The sequence below is a fragment of the Gobius niger genome (genome assembly GCF_951799975.1).
Source record: "Gobius niger genome assembly, chromosome: 8".
In the NCBI taxonomy this organism is placed as follows: Eukaryota; Metazoa; Chordata; class Actinopteri; order Gobiiformes; family Gobiidae; genus Gobius; species Gobius niger.
The window spans coordinates 11,589,876-11,607,336 of NC_136859.1; the positions used below are offsets into that span (position 1 = coordinate 11,589,876).

General features: G+C 43.6%; 3 protein-coding genes across 3 annotated transcripts; all 3 read left to right on the forward strand.

The window, feature by feature from the left end:
* The first annotated feature begins 379 nt into the window (after positions 1–379).
* On the forward strand, positions 380–8,856 carry znf628 (zinc finger protein 628). Its single transcript, XM_079562103.1, has 9 exons — positions 380–513; positions 3,104–3,591; positions 3,930–4,002; positions 4,073–5,008; positions 5,233–5,403; positions 5,479–5,809; positions 5,901–6,055; positions 6,423–6,665; positions 6,779–8,856. The coding sequence occupies exons 2-9, from the start codon at positions 3,227–3,229 to the stop codon at positions 8,561–8,563; spliced, it is 4,059 nt and encodes a 1,352-aa protein (XP_079418229.1). The 5' UTR covers positions 380–513; positions 3,104–3,226; the 3' UTR covers positions 8,564–8,856.
* Positions 8,857–9,074: 218 nt separating this feature from the next.
* On the forward strand, positions 9,075–11,961 carry nat14 (N-acetyltransferase 14 (GCN5-related, putative)). Its single transcript, XM_079562120.1, has 4 exons — positions 9,075–9,238; positions 9,768–9,932; positions 10,004–10,309; positions 11,311–11,961. Exons 2-4 carry the CDS (start codon positions 9,852–9,854, stop codon positions 11,761–11,763), a joined length of 840 nt encoding a protein of 279 aa, XP_079418246.1. The 5' UTR covers positions 9,075–9,238; positions 9,768–9,851; the 3' UTR covers positions 11,764–11,961.
* A 3,272-nt stretch (positions 11,962–15,233) lies between these two features.
* Positions 15,234–17,276, forward strand: aicda (activation-induced cytidine deaminase). The gene is made up of 5 exons (XM_079562122.1): positions 15,234–15,325; positions 15,808–15,973; positions 16,487–16,769; positions 16,844–16,959; positions 17,040–17,276. The coding sequence occupies exons 1-5, from the start codon at positions 15,306–15,308 to the stop codon at positions 17,088–17,090; spliced, it is 636 nt and encodes a 211-aa protein (XP_079418248.1). The 5' UTR covers positions 15,234–15,305; the 3' UTR covers positions 17,091–17,276.
* Positions 17,277–17,461: the final 185 nt, after the last annotated feature.

Consider the following 17,461-nt stretch of genomic DNA (forward strand, 5'->3'; position numbering starts at 1 on the left):
AAAGTGATAAAGTGATATAAAGTGAGGTGCATGTGGGTCAATGCTGTGGAAATCAGTTAAATGTGCACATATAGGACATGACACAAGGGAGATATTACCTTCAAGGATTTGGAACTGGTTTGAGCAATGGGACCTCTCTGGCGGCCCAAACTGTTGACTTTAATATATATAATTGTCTGAAAAACAAATCAGCATAAACATAAACGACTTTTTTTGCGAATAAATCAGTATTATCTAAACAAATAATCAACTTCTTCAACGTACATGTATTTTGTCTCTACAACAAATGTCATCAATCTGTCGGTGGGTTCTCCTGTCCAATCATAGTGGAGCTTCAAAAGTGCCGGACAGCCAATCAGCGCCGCTGTTCTTGGGAGGCGGTGTCGGGTGGAGGACTGCGTTAGGTTAGTTTGCGCTGTGTTTATTGTTAAGGTTGTGTGGATTTGCACTGCGGTTCCCCGTTCAATTTCCCATGGAGATCGCCACAGTTGTAATATAAGTGAGGCATGCACGGTAAGTCGCCGAATTCATTAGCAAATCGCCTTGTTTCTGGGCGGGTTTTAGCAGCGGTTTTCAAGCTCGCTGGTTCCGAGATTAGCTTTAAAATGTAGGCCACCGTTGTTTTATCTGGCCCGACAAAACTTGAGTCGTTTCTGGATCGATTCTTTCTCGGTGTGGCTGACAGTGTGGTCTTTGGATAAATAAAGTTGCACAGTAAAAGAGTGGCAGATCTCGCTGTGCTGGCGTATGTAGCCTTTCCTGCTGCACTGCGGGGATGGCCAGAATGGGAATGACAGCTCGGAGAGAGAGCGCAAGTAGAGGGGCGAGCAGGGGATGGGAGGGGTCATTTCCTTCACCTGCTCACAAGGTTGTTACGGCTGAATGTGGAAATAAGGAATATTATAAATGCGATTTGTGTAAGATTAAATTTACGGTGCACGCGCTACAAATGTATGTACAACAACAACAATAATAATGATTGTAAAAAAAATAATTTATAATATAAATAATAATAGTACAAATAAATAATAATAGGGAAAAAATATATAAAATAATAATAATAATTTAAATAATGATGAAATAAGATAATAAAAATAATAACATTGAAAAAAAAAATCCCACTCATGACCTATTTCAGAAAAGTAGGGCTGCAACTAACGATTATTTTGTCATCGATTAATCTATCGATTATTTTGAAGATTAATCGCTTGGCTGTGAATGTGAGGACGTGTTGATTGAGTAAACTTTAAGTAAATGTTTGTTGGAGGCTCTCAGTGCTAATTCTGCTTTCTGTTTGGATGAGACACAGACAGAAATGGCTGGGTTGCAGGTGACATCAAGGCATTCCAAAGGCCTATACTATTATATTGAGGAAAAATAAATTTGTTTTTGAGGAAATGTTTGGTCTTGTCCAGAGATCATGGACCCAGTGACAGATATTTATGATATTTTTTTAATTCATATTTTCTTTTTAACTACGACTTGTGAAAGTGTAATGCTGTTAATAGGAAAAACTGGCTCCTGCCCCCGGTGGGTCCAATGACATCATCATATTCTAGAACCTGCAACCCAGCAATTCATGAAATGTACAATGTACAAAATACTACATACACTTGCTATGAAAAACAAAGTAGGTTTTCATCAAAAATACTACGTTTTCATTAGGGCTGGGACAAAATATCGGATCAGACTTGGATCGCAATACCAAGTATCAATACTTTATCAAGTATCGCAATACTTTCAATACTTGTGTTTGGAGGCATTTTTTTTTTTCACCCACTCCTTTGTTTTCCAGCAACAGTTACACAGCACTTCATTACTTTTTGTGTTAATGCACTTTTCAATCTAAACACTTCCACATCCATCCATGCATCCATCCATCCATCCATCCATCCATCCATCCATCCATCCATCCATCCATCCATCCATCCATCCATCCATCCATCCATCCATCCATCCATCCATCCATCCATGCATCCATCCATCCATGCATCCATCCATCCATCCATCCATCCATCCATCCATCCATCCATCCATCCATCCATCCATCCATCCATCCATCCATCCATCCATCCATCCATCCATCCATCCATCCATCCATCTTCTTCCACTTTTCCGTTTCCGGGTCGTGGGGGCAGCTGTTGGAGTTGCCCAAATCACATTGCACCAGCCCCTTATGGCTCCTCTTGCAGGTGGTGGGTCCACAGAAGGACGGCCTCACGATTAACCGGGCCTGTTGGTCTCTCATAAGGGGCTACTGAACCGCTCTTTGTCTGACTCGTCACCAAGGACCTGTTTGCCCTGGGAGAACCTACCAGGGGCACGAAGCCCCCGACAACAGAGCTTCCGGATCATTCGGGTGCTCAAACCCCTCCACCACGTTAAGGTGGCGGTTCCAGGAGGGGCTAAACACTTCAGTAAATGTCCAAAAAAATTATTTGACATTTACTAAACACTTCAGTAAATGTCAAATGGCATTTGGTTTATAATTTTCGACACATGACTTTTTACACATTTCAAGGTAAACATATTCTTATCATAAAAAATCAAACAAACTGAGGCACTCCAAAAGTAGAAATATTAAAAAGCCTTTATGTAAACATGGCTAGATTAGGTAAAAAGGCTTTTTAATATTTCTACTTTTGGAGTGCCTCAGTTTGTTTGATTTTTTGCTGAAACGGATCCCTGCACTGAAGAGCACCCAAAAGACCAAACTTATACAACTTTTTACATCCGAGTAGCACTCCAGCCTCCCAATTTTTTCATATTCTTATCATAATTTCTTACTATATCGCAATACGTACCTGGTCGGCCCCTGAGTATCGCGATATGTATCGGATTGTCACAAGTTGATCATCCCAGCCCTAGTTTTCATGACATTTTTGCTCTATTTGAGTCTGTGTGAACCAGAAAACGATTAATCGATTACTGAAATAGTTGTCGACTATTTCAATAATCGATTAGTCGTCGATTAATCGATTAGTTGTTTCAGCCCTGCAGAAAAGGCCTACCTATTATATTGCAGCCTTTTCAATTTGCTTCCCATCAAACTTGCAACCTAGTCCAGAGTTGTCTTACGTTGTGTTTCTGTGTCATGTTTTAGGTCATTCCCAAGTCGCCTGGAGGAGTCCCAAACGGCAGCTACAGAGGAGTCTATTGAAGGTGGTGATGTCATGAGCAGTAAGACAAGAAAACAACACCAAAGTGTCACTACAGAGCGCTAAACATGGCAAACTCTGTGGCGTTAGTCGTGCAAACCGAACTTCTGCCGCCTCAGTCTCCGTTCCCATCCCTCCTGGGCTCAGGGGAGGAGGGAGAGGATGAAAGGGAGAGGGCGGATTTGGATGAAGACAAAGCAGGTGCGGACAGTGGGGTGGAAGTGGTGCTGGACGTCGAGGCGCCCCCTACAGTTTCAGGAGGGGCAGAGCAGCAGGCGGAGAACCCGTTCCAGTGCATGGACTGTGGCAAGAGCTTCAGGTGGTCGTCTAGACTGACGCATCACCAGCGCAGCCACAACAACGAGAGGCCGTACCGCTGCAACCTCTGCCCAAAAGCGTTTAAAGGCTCCTCTGCTCTGCTGTATCACCAAAGGTAGCGTTTTAATTTTAATTATGTGTTAATAACATGTTTGTGTACACACTCAGAGGAGACATTTGAGTAAACTAGGAAGGGGCAATGGCAAGGCTAACTTCCTACTGTATGGGACACTGTTTCTGCTAAATACTCCAGAAGATGAACCTTTTTCATCATCTTTATGTTCATGGGGCGCTGCAGTGCCCAAGTGATCCATCCCAAAGTTCTGTAACCTTAAAACAAAATAATAATTAAGATTCCTGTTGACCCTGGATCTTTATCAGATCAGTTAATCTTCACTTAGTTATTGATATGTGTCTTTTATATAAATAATTTTGTTATTTTCTGTTGTGTAGGTCCCATTCTGGGGAGAAACCGTACAAATGTCAAGAATGCGGCAAAGCATTTAAACGCTCCTCTCTGCTGCAGGTACATTGTTAAACAAAGAAGTTGTTTTGTTTTGATTGACCAAAATGCTGACATTTGTGATTGTGATCAGGTCCACCAGAGTGTTCATACTGGAGTGCGAACCTTCCTGTGTCCTTACTGTCCTCTAACCTTTAAATGGAGCTCTCACTACCAGTATCACCTGCGCCAGCATACGGGAGAGTGCCCTTATCCCTGTGACTCCTGCCCCAAGGCCTTTAAGAACTCCAGCAGTCTGCGGAGACATAAAAATGTCCACCTGGGACTGAAGCCTTACACATGCTCGGTGTGTAACAAATCTTTCACACAGTCCACTAACCTCAGGCAGCACATGAGGATTCACACGGGCGAGAGGCCCTATGTCTGTAATGAATGTGGACGCAGCTTTACACACTCGTCAAACCTGGCTCTGCATAAAAACTCGCATTCAAACATCAGTGCTGCTGGAAAGGACTTGAAGAGACGAGAAGATGGACAGAAAGGAAACAGTGTAGTGGAAATAGTGGTTGGCACAGAGGAGGTGACCTCGTCCATGCTGACGGATATGGTTGGGTTTGTCAGTCAAGAGGGAACTGAAGGTGTGGCAGTGGGAATGGAGGAGGTGTTTCTGTCCACCGGTTCTACCAGCCAGACCCCAGGGCTTCTCCCCCAGCTCACCCTCACTTCATCTGGGACAAATAACTGCTCCACCAGGGCAATCGGAACAGAAGTCCATCTGAGCACGGACACTGGAGCCAGTGTGCTTCTGTACAGCTGTGGCAGCTGCAACCAAACCTTTGGCACGCGGACTGAACTGGAAGATCACCAGTCCATCCACATGGCTCCGGAGCCAGGGCCTAGTGTGGACACTGGCCCCACAGCTGGGATGGAGGTAGGCGAGGGGCTAGTGGGAGCCGGGCACCTGTTGGCAGATTTTGAAGAAGTGGTGGAGACGACCACAGTCTCTGAAAATGGACAAACGGCGGAGTTGTTGCTCGGGCTGACGGAGGCGACAGACAGCAGTAATACCGTGAGTAGAACAAGTGTGTTACATTTATGCCATATTAATTTGGGATAATATGATATACCCGGTAAATACATGAAGTATGTTATAATCATTTCTAAGTCACAAGAAATGTATTGTGTTAAAAGTGCTTTTTAATGAAATAAGAATCTTAATTGAAGACGAAATTGAACAATAAAAAATACCAAACTACGTTTTTGATTAGTTGCATTACTTTGTTTGTTCTCAAGAATGTGGGAGCCACCCAGGCCCAGTTTGACCTTCTGCAGAGCCTGACAGCGGTGACTCAGAGCTCTGAGACTGTGCAGCCGGAGGCCAGAGCCACATGGGCTGGGCTGTCATGTGGCTTCTGCAATAAAAGCTTCAAGACCAGTGGAGGCCTCAACAGACATGTCTCTCTGGTGAGAAGTTTACCACTGCTATGCCAACACTGACACAGCTATGTACACCACTCCAATCCTCATTTTCTCTTCCAGATGCACACGCTCTCATCGCAGTCCCGCTCCCAGTTCAGCTGCTCAGCCTGTGACCGCTCCTTCCCTCTCCTGTCCTCACTCCTGACACACCAGCACTCACACACCCCAGAGCAGCGCCTTTTAGCTGAAGCCGAGGCAGAGATTGTGTGCCCCCCATCTTTGTCCCTGTCACTGCCTATGCCATCGTCTCCTAGTCAAACTGACAAGCAGCAAGACGGTCAAAGGGGAATCTGTGTTGATATCATTACTGTCAGTGAAGAGCACGAGGAACAGCCATCTAAACCACTCAAATCATTGAAGAAGGGCAGTAGCAAAATTGCTGCCCCTGGAGGTAAAAGCATATTAACATATGACAAAATTACACATTGTGTTGTGCTTTCTCGCAAGTGTATGATTATCATTGTGTTGGTGTACTCCTGTAGAAAGGCCATACCGCTGTTCAGAGTGTGGAAAAGCCTTTAAAGGCTCTTCTGGTTTGAAGTACCACATGAGAGATCACACCGGGGAACGGCCCTACCGCTGCACAGAGTGTGGCAAGAGCTTCAAGCGCTCGTCTCTGCTTTCCATCCACCAGAGGGTAAGGCAAAAAATATATATAAGCCTACAGAATGAACAGTGGATGTAGAGGTCATATGTAGAGGTTTGTATAGTGAGAGGGGAAAAACTGCTAGTTCAGTAAACTTTTATCCACTGAATAGGAGCGATGAAGCGTCACTATGCTATTAGACCCTTCCTCAAAACATGCGAAAACAAAAACCCAAGATTGTCTGAAAATGCATAATATAACTGCTAGAAACAGGGACCCCATGTGCAGCATGATTAAAAGAAAATGACCTGAAGAGGAATTGATTGTTTTAAAAAGATAAATAAAATAGTTTTCGAAATGCAACAAATTGACTGTTCGAACAATTAATTGTACAATGTGTGGTTGCTTCACCCTATAGGTGCACACAGGAGTGCGGGCATTCCAGTGTCCCCATTGTCCCCTCACCTTTAAGTGGAGCTCACACTATCAGTACCACCTGAGACAGCACACAGGCGAGCGGCCGTATGTGTGCAAGGAGTGCGGCAAGTCCTTCAAGAACACCAGCTGTCTGCGCAGGCACAGTCAGATGCACTCTGGACTGCGACCTCACATCTGCCCCATCTGCTCCAAGTCCTTCTCCCAAACATCAAATCTCAAACAGGTTGGTTTGGTGTGTGATATCTTCCGCAAAAATGTCTCGCTAATTGCAAAATAATTGTTCAGTCTTAATTGTTTCCTGGTTTGTATCTAACGCTCTCCACGCTGTCTTAACAGCATGAACGCACACACTCTGGGGAGAGGCCCTACCAGTGCACAAACTGCAACAAAAGCTTCACTCACTCGTCCAACCTCCAGCTCCACCTGCGCACCCACTCCAACCAAAAGGACTTCAAATGCCCGTACTGCTCCAAGGAGTTTGTCATGCAGTCCTACTTGCAGCGACACATACGGACGCACTTCAACTCCGTGGCGGCTCCAGGTCCTAGTGACAGAGGGGCTAAGGATGGAGTGGCAGTAAAAGCTAATGTTGGCGGCATTACAACAACCACGACCCTCCTTAATCCCATTACACTGGAAACCTCGGGAAGCAGCGGCAGTTTTATTGTATCCCAACCAGCTCTCAATATCCCCCCGAATTCATCACAGAACTACTTTATGATACAAACGGTCAATGGTCTACAGCTCATCCCTCTTTCGACCCCCGCGCCTGCGCCTCCACCCCCTCCTCCTCCGCCCCAGAACTATCTCCTCCTGCAGTGTCCGTCGAACAATGGTGGCCAGCCAAATCTGATTCTCCTCCCCACCGCAAACCCCACCTCTTCATCTGAACTTACGCACGGCCTCCCAGTGCTCCAGACGATTCAAACCTTGCAGCCAGTTGTAAGCCAAACGCAAATGCCACAGTTTCAGAACATCTCACAGCAACAGACGAGAGTAGTCCTCAGCAAAAACCAAAGCGGAGCACAAACCACCGTCATGCCACCAACGCACACTCTGCCCGCCGGCTCGCTCCTGTCTAAGCCGATTTTAGGGAAAAGCACGCGTCCTGCTCGGAAAAAGCGTGGACGTAAACCCAAGAATGCACAGCAGACATCCGAAGTAGCTCCTGTTACTTGTTTAGCCAGCGCACAGCCACCACCGCCTTCCGTGCCCCACAATTCTCTCTCAAAATCTATAACTACTCCCACCGCGCCTATGACTTTTGACACCTCAGGACAGCAATCCGTTCAGCATATACCTGCCGAAACAAACGCAGAGTTTTCAGCTCCTGTTGCAACTGCTGCGGAGTTGAAGGCTCCACAACTGAGTGCTCAAGAGGCAAGTAAAGAGTTTGTTTTATGCTTCAATAAGGAGGGAATGGATGTTGAAGGAGGCGGGGAGTCGTACATGTTACAGTTTGAGGGGGAAACATCTGGGCAGTCCTTAAATGTTGACGGAATAGGGAAGCAGCAGGAGAAATCTCTCTTGTTACAGTTCAATACAGATCAAGATATCGATGAAAAGAAAGGAGATAAGGCAAGAATAATGTCACTTTTGCAAAACTGGGGAGAAGAGAAAGGGAGCAAGACGCAGCCGGAAGGTGAAGGTACTCAAAGGGAGTATGTGCTACATTTTCACACCGAGGACCAGGACACAACTCCTCAAGGTGGCCATTTTAATCAAGAGCAAGGCAATAGTTTGACGCTTACTTGTTCATCTGATCAAGGTTTAGAGTCATTGGATAGACAGGAGGTGGTTTTTGAACTAGAAGACGCAACAAAGTTAGGGCACGAGCAGGAGGAGGGGATGCAGATGATCGCGTTAATAGAAGGAGATGCAGTAGATGGTGACGGCACGAGGCACGCGGTCACTCAGCATGAAGGAGCAATGGAGGGTATCTTTCAGCTACAAGGCGGTCAAGAAATAGTTATAATTGAGGTAAATACAAGTGGCATGGGAAGTAGACTTGAAAGAGGAGGAGTTACAAAGATTTCAAATGATGTTCGGTCTGAAAGTTTGAAGGTGGACACAAAGGAACTTGACACTAACGAAAAACATGCAGCAGAAGACTCGATATAGGCCGACAACCCTGGGCCTTTGACTGTGTGCATGTTGCCCAGGTTTGTGTGCTCAGTGTGTTAGCACTTTAGTCAGTTTGTGGCATCTTGATGAACATGCATCATAAGACTGTTATGTGTTGAAATGCCATGGGCCACAATAGAAATGTTATACATTTACATAGGCTGTACATGGACTTTGTAATAGACTAATATATTACCATAAATTATTCTGTCATTGGCAGGTTGTTTATTATTGAATTGTTTTGTGATTAAATGTACACTTTGACTTTGTATAATGTATGTATCTATTACTGTACAATAAATTAATAACTAATAATGCAATACAGGATTACAAAAATCTACAACCGTGTGGAGATTTATTTCATTTTGCACTTAAACAGCTAATAGGATTTTGAATGACTGATGGATGTGATAAAACCATAGATATAATATACCATAGACTGTATCTGTAGCTACGTACAGACACTATCTTTCCGTATCAGCGGCATTCGCAAAGCCCGTGCGTTGACCGCATGTTTACGCAGATTGCGTAAAGGCGCAACACCGCAATGGGGTCCGTGCTGTGACTACGCGGCTCTAATGTGGAACAAGCTCAACTTCCTGCCTGGTTATTGGCTTTGAGCCTTCAATCACTGTTGCAAGAACATGGATTTACAAGTGACGCTTGGATAAGGTGCGTATTCTGAACATGACTCGCTTTTAGGCCAAAGCACGTAGCGTATAGCACAGTAGCACAACCCCCAAGGATTAGGGTTACGCCGCTTCTCCAGACACCGTTTGGTGTGGGACAGCATGAAAATGTCTTTTATACTGTATATTCAGGGGAGTTTGGAACCTTAGAACCCTTTAAACGTCCAAGATCACATTAAGCTTTCTTTTCTGAGGTTATTAGGCCACGATGAATTTACTTATGAGTTTGTTATAAATAATGACCAAAGCATTTAACGCACATGGAGCTGACCTGTTATGCAAGGCACTAAAATTAACATGATCACCATGTATTTGGCTATATCTAGACCATCACCAATATTTGTTAAAGGCCATATACCAGATTTTTAAAATTAGTCTAAAATTAGTCTGAGCCTCAACTGACAATTTCCTTTATTCATTTTATTTGTAATCTGTTGTGAATAGTTAGGCTTATAATGTAGTGCATTATTGTCACATGTACGTTAGATTACATGTATTTTCTCTTATTTCAGATCCACATTTGTGGAGTCAGCACAATGAGACTGAAAAGGCAAGTGTGATACAGCAATTCTTCATTCATCAAACACAACTACAAAATGGTTCGGCTGGAATTGGACCAGGTTGTCATGAGGAGGATGAAGGAGGAGGATATTGAGATGGTGAAAGCTCTCATCAAGGTTCGCAAACTTTAAATTATAAGATGCCATCTCCTTTTGTTTTGGGTCTAACATTCAACGTGTCTTTACAGGAGGGCTGCGAGGGCACTGAAAACCGCCTAATTCTGCACGTACTGACCCGACCCCTGTGCCTTTTCATCATGGCGGTGTTCTCCTCAATGCTGCGCTGCCTCATTCACTCCTTTATCCTGGCTCTGGCTATTCCAGTTTTCCTGCTCATTGTCTTCCTTAAGCTTACCATGCCGCGGTCCGTCGGGATACTGGGCAGTAGCCGTCCATCCTGGGACTATGTGGGCAGTGCCTACAGAGACACACAGGAGGAGACTTTGCCGAACCCATACTGTCGAATCAGTGGGAAGACGCCGCTGACAAAGAAGGTCAGCATCATCGCTTTATCGCACACACAAATAAATGAAAGTTGCTTCCTATTTGAGCCTAAAACAAAAATGTTGTAGTTCTCTTAAAGGGGATCTATGCAAGTTTTTATGTCATCATTTGTTTTTTTTATATCAGTGCATATTTGACCTTTCAGTGACCCAGTGGATGCTTGGGTGGTTAGCATAGCGCCTTTACGTACCATCCTGATGGCATGTTGAACGCTCCAGGAACAATATTAGGTTTTCACTGCTGATTGAACCGTATCCATGGTTAGGTATACATTCCATTTGGAAAACCTACCAGCAACCTTAAAAAAGCTGAAATAAAATAGATCCTGGAGCGTCATAGGAGCCACCGGGATGGAAAGTAAAGCCGGAATCTAACCACCCCTACAGCCACTGAGTCACTGAAAGGTCAAATATCAACTTTTTTTTTAAACATTAAACAAAAATGCATAATGCACCTTTAAATTAAAGCCACACCGTGTAACATTTCACCCAATACACAGAAAAATAGAAGCATTTATTTTATTACAGCTATTTTTATCTGTAAAAAATTCCTAAAAATGGACCAAACAAACATGTGTTTTTGTTGCCCCTCTCTGGTCAGGCTTGACTAACTAACTTTACTGGGAGGTGGGGCGTCTCCAGCTCGTCTCCATGGAGATGTTGACTAAACACAGTCAAATGTGTGATTTAAATAGATTAGGTCCTCATCTAAAGCCATTCTTTGATTACCCACTGCAAAAATAGCGCGTTTTGTGTTGTTGGCAAGACTATAATCTAAAATGTTACGCAGTGTGCCTTTAAGGAAAAGTCAATTTTTAGTTCCGAGCTTCCACATTTTGTCAAAGTTTAGTGTCCTGATATGGTTTATTTCAGGTGCCAAAGACAAGAAGGAACAGATCAATTTTTCTCTCTTCTGTATTTGATCCTCAATAAATAAACTGCGAACTATTTCAACCATGTAATTATGTCTGTTTTATGTTTGTTCTTTTTAGCCAAGACGTAAATTAGGCGCCAAAGACAAGAACATTTCATCCGAAGCGATCAGCCCGGAGAGAGCAGAGGCAGCCGGGCAGGTGTGGGTGGCCGACTGCGATGGCGAGATCCAAGCTTGTATCTTCAGAGAGAGCGAGAAGAGGCCGGGCATCAGGCGCATCTGCCGAGTGGTGGTCAGCTCCTGGTACCGCAGGGAAGGCCTGGGGCGACTGCTGGTGCAAAGTCTGGAGAAGAAAGAGAGAGACACGGGGGCGCACAGGGTGTATGCGCACGTCCCGTATCCGTCCAAAGTCGCGGAGGTGTTTTTCAGAAAGTTGGGTTATCGGCATCTGGGCCAGGACCCTTTAGTGGAGGAGGAGGAGGAGGAAGAGGACAAGGACAGAGATTTGGAAACGCCAGATAAAGGTTTCATGAGACACCCGCTTACAAAGGTGTTCTACAAAGACCTGTGAAGATTGTGAAGCAAACTTGTATTTTTACTTGAATGTTTAAGTTAATGCTATTTATTTTCTTGCTGTTTAATTATTTATATTGTGTGGTTATTTGAAATCCTGAGCTTCTCAATGGTGTTGGCCAAAATGCACTGCAAAATCTGGAACTGTTTTTTATTATGCTCATTATAAAACAAAGGGGGTCATTCAGCAAGACAGGTGCCATGTTGTGCCTATTTTACCTTTTGAGATGATGTGTGTTACCGTATTAAAGGCTCAAATCTGATGTGTAAATGAGAGGGGGGAAAAAAGCACAATTGACTCCACTTTGGCACGTGCTACTCATTTTGCACATGAGCAAATGCTTGGTAAATGACCCCTAAAGTCTATGTTTATTTTTTCAGAAATGTGTGCCAAGACTGACATAGGTTTGTAACCACGAACAGAAGTGTTTGGAGATGTACTGTATGTATGTGTGTGTGTGTTTTGTAAATCCGAAAAACTGAATAAAATGTTTGCTGCGTTTACTACGATACGCTTTGTTTTGAGTCTGACCCAGCATTTCACTACTAGACTTATGAGTTTTATTTTGTATATATTATATCATCATGCCACTTCTTAACTCATGCATTACATTTAAAACGCATGCAGTAGTAGTCAAATGTGAAACTGTGGTTAAGAGGTAAAGTGCTTTAGTGAGTATAATGTTTATGAGCCCAAAGGCAAGGGAAACCTCATGCTTCCTACTGCTCTCAGTCTTCTGCCCTCACACTAACCTCATTGTCAGTGTCACAGCGACAGTCGTTTCAGATGAAACCCCACAGGATGCATAGTATGACTAGTTTACCTTGATGCACCTGTCAGCTCTTAATCAATTTGAAAAACTAAAAACGACAAATAAGCTAATGATCATAGCATGAACATGCAATAAAATATGTGCTTCTTTGTTTTTATGACACATGGTTGTTGTGAGGCTCCTTCTGTCAGGGAGCAGGCACCTGATGCTGGGCCTGACCCATTTGATCTGAGGCTATTATTGTTGTCAGGAAACAGATGTGAGTTCACACAGTGGAAAGAGAGTCTGTTTGTGACTGTGGTTATGTGCGTCTGCACGGTATGGCTGAGTGTGTATGCGAGGCAGAGCCGTGCAGGGCGTGGGCGGGTGGGTTTCGGAAAGTATGACTCTGCGTTTCTTACACCCGGTTTCTGCCCCTGAGCACGGGTTAAACGCACAGCCTTGTCTGGCCGTACACTGGACGTCCCCGCCGCACACACCGCCGCTACATGAAAAGGAGAAAAGAGCGCACAAGGGTTCATGAAAAAGAGTCAGATGACCTTGGTCAGCTGTGGTCAGACCCAAAGAGCTGGGTGGGAAGTGGTTACATAGAGTTTGGCAGTCTTCCTGAACTCGAGGAGACACATAAGATGAAATGTGTAGAGACATTAAGATTGTGCACCGTCGGAGTAATGTAATACGAAGGGAGGTTGCTCAGTGCATCCAGACACATACACATATGAATCAGTCTAAATGTTGGGGCACCGCATAATCAAAGGATAAATTAGAGAAATTAGTTCCAGATGATGTATAACCTATAGACTGTGTTAATGGCATACTCCGTCAGATGGCACATACACACAGATGAGCTCCAAAAACAGCCATCCTGGGAAACGGTGAATTCCCCAAACCGCAGAGTGCACGGGAGGGTGAGGGGAGTCATGGGAAAGAAGGACGCCTACATGAAGTGCCACTGAACCAACAGGCTGCGCTGGAGCTAAACCAGAGTTTTGAATGGAGCTAGGTAAAATAATATCCTGATCTGGCTTTGACAGTCAGCTGGATCAAAGACATGAAATTATCCACACGCTGCAGTCGGTCAGTTGTCTGGGCAGTCTGACAAACACGCAGAGTGAGGGTGGCCTAGTGCAAACCTGCAGTCTGCTTGATACAACGAGGCAGCAAGGGAAAACCCAGAGATGAGGACAAAATAGGTGTCAGGACCTTAAAAGGACCGGTAATGCGTTAGACGCCAGCAAATTTGAGGCCCGATGATGTCTTGGTGGAATAGTTGACAAGCACAAAAATTGCAGTCCCGTTATGTATCAAAGTGCACGGTTTAGTTCAGTTATTCTTACATTTTTCCAAGCTCTTCAAACATTTTACTTTCTAACCTAAGTTTCTCCACCAAAGTCTGAGTGCAGCAGTGGATCAGAGTTTAGATAGAAATGTATTAAAGTTGATCAAATTCTCAAAAGATTACACTTGTGCCTGGGTTTCTTGTTAAAGACCTAAAGAGTGGTTTTGTAAAGAGAGTACAGAGGTTTCATTGCGGTGGAGGAGGCCTGAGACCATGTGGTGGAGCAATATGAAAGGTGTGAGAAGTTCATTATGTTCATGCATTATAGAGGTTATGTGTATTGTGTCAAGGCAGTTAGCATCCATCACCGCAACAGCAGTAAATTTAGTGGACAGTCTGCTTCATTATCCATTGATTTGCCACTCAGTTTGCAACGTTGAAGGTTCTATTTCTGCTTAGATAATGGTGAGCTACATCTCTACGGGTAAAACACAATTATTATTATTATTTTTGGGGGGGTAGGGTTGACTTCATTAACTGTTCTCATCTTTAACCTGTTACTTGCCCCTGATCAGGAGCTTAGGGTCAGGGGTTTGGGTTATGATTAGAGTTAAGAGCGGCAAAAGTGATGCAAGCTGTGTTTCATTCACACAGATCTTACCTATATTTTTAGAAACAAGAAGGTCTTGGCTTTCAAATGAGGTATTAAACATTAAAGTCTCCAGTCAATACGCTTTGAGATTTGAATATGCATAATTGGGGAAAATAACTCGAACCCTAAACCTAACCCTGAACCCTAAAATGGCAGAAAATAGGTCAATAGCCCGATTGATCTAAGGGCGTGTTCACACTCGGTTCGCTTTCAGGGAGAATTTGCCTCTTTTGTGCCATTTGCCTGACCCCAGTTTGCACCAATGCTTATGGACCAATTGGTAAAAGATCATGGTTGAGAAGGCGTTAAAGACATTACAAAAGTGCACACATCTAACAGGAACATGAGTGCATGATAATAAGCTTTTTCAAACAGTGATATATTTATTTTATCATTTTGCACCAATATTAACCCATTATCACACGCTTTGGGGCAAACCAGGCAAAGGCATCAGTACAACCAAGCATGAACGTGCCTGCATAGTTCACTATTTCACTGCTTTAGTCTGCTGGGCCTATATTTTGAAAGTAACCTATAGTATAATTACATAATGCAAATGACTAAACTCACAGCTGGTTTAACACTAAAGCTGCTGGCAGATATGAATGAGGAAATCTCTTTGGGCCTATTGCCTTCATGCTTCATTTCTCCCAATCATGACACAGTCGTACTTTTGAATTTGTCTTATCCAACCAGGTGTTGTCTTCGTTTAAGGCCGGATGTTTATGTTTAGAGGTATATGTTTTTTCAAATCCCTCTCGACGCAGACATACTTTCACTCTTTCTCATATACCTCAGTTTATCCCAGACAATCAACGCGAGGGGCTTCTTTCGAAATGATTGCCAAGCTCGACAGGTGCGTACGATTCATTCATTGCATTCTATTGCACTGTACATTCATTTTTTAATCTTTACATATTTGTATATATGCAGTAAGGAGTGATTGCACGAAACCACAGGTCACAATTGTCAACAGTGGTTTTAGTTACGTTAGTGTTAGTGAAACCTTGTACAGTAGTTTCACAGTAACTTGTGAAAGTGAGAGGGACAAAATGCATAGTAAAGGGCTCGACTCATTATGAAATCAGGCTAAAAATAACGTTATGTCTAAAGTTAGATTATGTATAAACATTCTCACAAAGTAATCTCCCAGATACAGTTAAATGCCAGCTTTAACACAAGGCAGTGTCATAAGAGAAGATGAAAAAAGTGGAGAGATTCACTTGCAGAAAGAAACAGTTACATGCAATCCAAAGGAAAAAATAATTTAAAATGCTTAATGTTAAATAAGAATGGTTTGGCACATTATCTCTGATTAAAATATATTCATTTCTGCAGTGTGCTTTTACCAAAGAAGAAGTTTATCTACCACTATAAGAACATGCGCTGGGCAAAGGGTCGGCACGAGACGTACCTCTGCTTTGTGGTGAAGCGGCGTGTGGGGCCGGATTCTCTGACCTTTGACTTTGGACATCTTCGCAATCGCAACGGCTGCCATGTGGAGGTTTGTACCAGCAGGAATATGCACCAAATACGCTGCCTGTGACCTGGGTTGGGATGGATTGTGATGAAGAGAAGAACCCTTATTAGACTTATTGCTGCATGTTCAGAAACTCTTTGGGGGTCACTTACCAAAGTGTTTCCTCAAGTGCAATTATATAACAGATTTAGGGTTTTGTTACGCATTTTCAAACAGTAAATTAGGTTCAACATGCCCACAAATAGCTATTTTCCAGATTACACTCACTATTTAGCAGCAGTTTTAATTAATGACCCCATAGTTTCCAAAGAAAGAAGGCAGTCAACAACCTAAACATACTCAATAACCAGATTGTTCCAAGATGACAATGTAATGAATTCTTTAGACAGAAATTGTTGAAGAAAAAAAAAGTGATTCAAGAACATGCACTAATATTCAATGAAAATCTTTTTTTTGTCCAGAGTTATACCTTAATGGTGTCAATTTTGGGGGAGTTTGGAGGTGTATATAAAGTAATAGGTGTGACTTTCCCCCCAGATTCTGTTCCTGCGTTACATCGGTGCTCTGTGCCCTGGCCTCTGGGGAGATGGAGGTCCTGAGGAGAAGAGACTGAGTTACTCCATCACTTGGTTCTGCTCCTGGTCACCATGTGTCAACTGCTCCATGAAACTGTCGCAGTTCCTCTCCAAAACCCCAAACCTGCGTCTGCGGATCTTTGTCTCACGCCTTTACTTCTGCGACCTGGAGGCGAGCATGGAGAGAGAGGGTCTGAGGATGCTAAAAAGAATAGGCGTGCAAATAACAGTCATGAAATACAAAGGTAGCCCTCACCTGCAGAATGCCATCTAAAACAAAGTCATACGGATGCTTTTTAACTAACATTTTTTCTTGTAGACTACTTTTACTGCTGGCAGACTTTTGTGGCTCGAAACCTGAGCAGCTTCAAGGCCTGGGACGGGCTTCACCAAAACTCAGTGCGACTGACCCGAAAGCTCAGTCGAATCCTTCAGGTAAGCTTCTCCAAATGTGGCCATTATTGATATTTGAACAACACCGTGTGAACAATGTCTTTCCCTTCTCCCATTCAAAGCCATGTGAGACAGAGGACTTAAGAGACGCCTTCAGACTTCTTGGTTTGTGACATAGCCGACTGTCGCCAGCTGTGAGGCGGCCCTGGCCCCTCTAAAACTCCTGGGGTCACATCTGCATGTCCCCACATCAGCCCATGGGGCCCAACTCTTCACCTGAGAATGAAAACCTGAGAAATGCTATTGTGGCCCGATAATGATCGTATTGTTCAATGAGTCACTGCAGCATGAGGCAATAATAAACACTTTTCCCACAAACTTTGTTTCTTGTGCACAAATTAGGCAACACTTTACCACCAATTAGTCTTTTTTAAATCAGTTTGACAGAAATGTGGATGATGTTCCAGCCACCTACAACAAGCCTTTAAAGTGCATATGACAGGTTTGTAATATGATTTATTTAGAAGGGTAACATCAGTTGCAT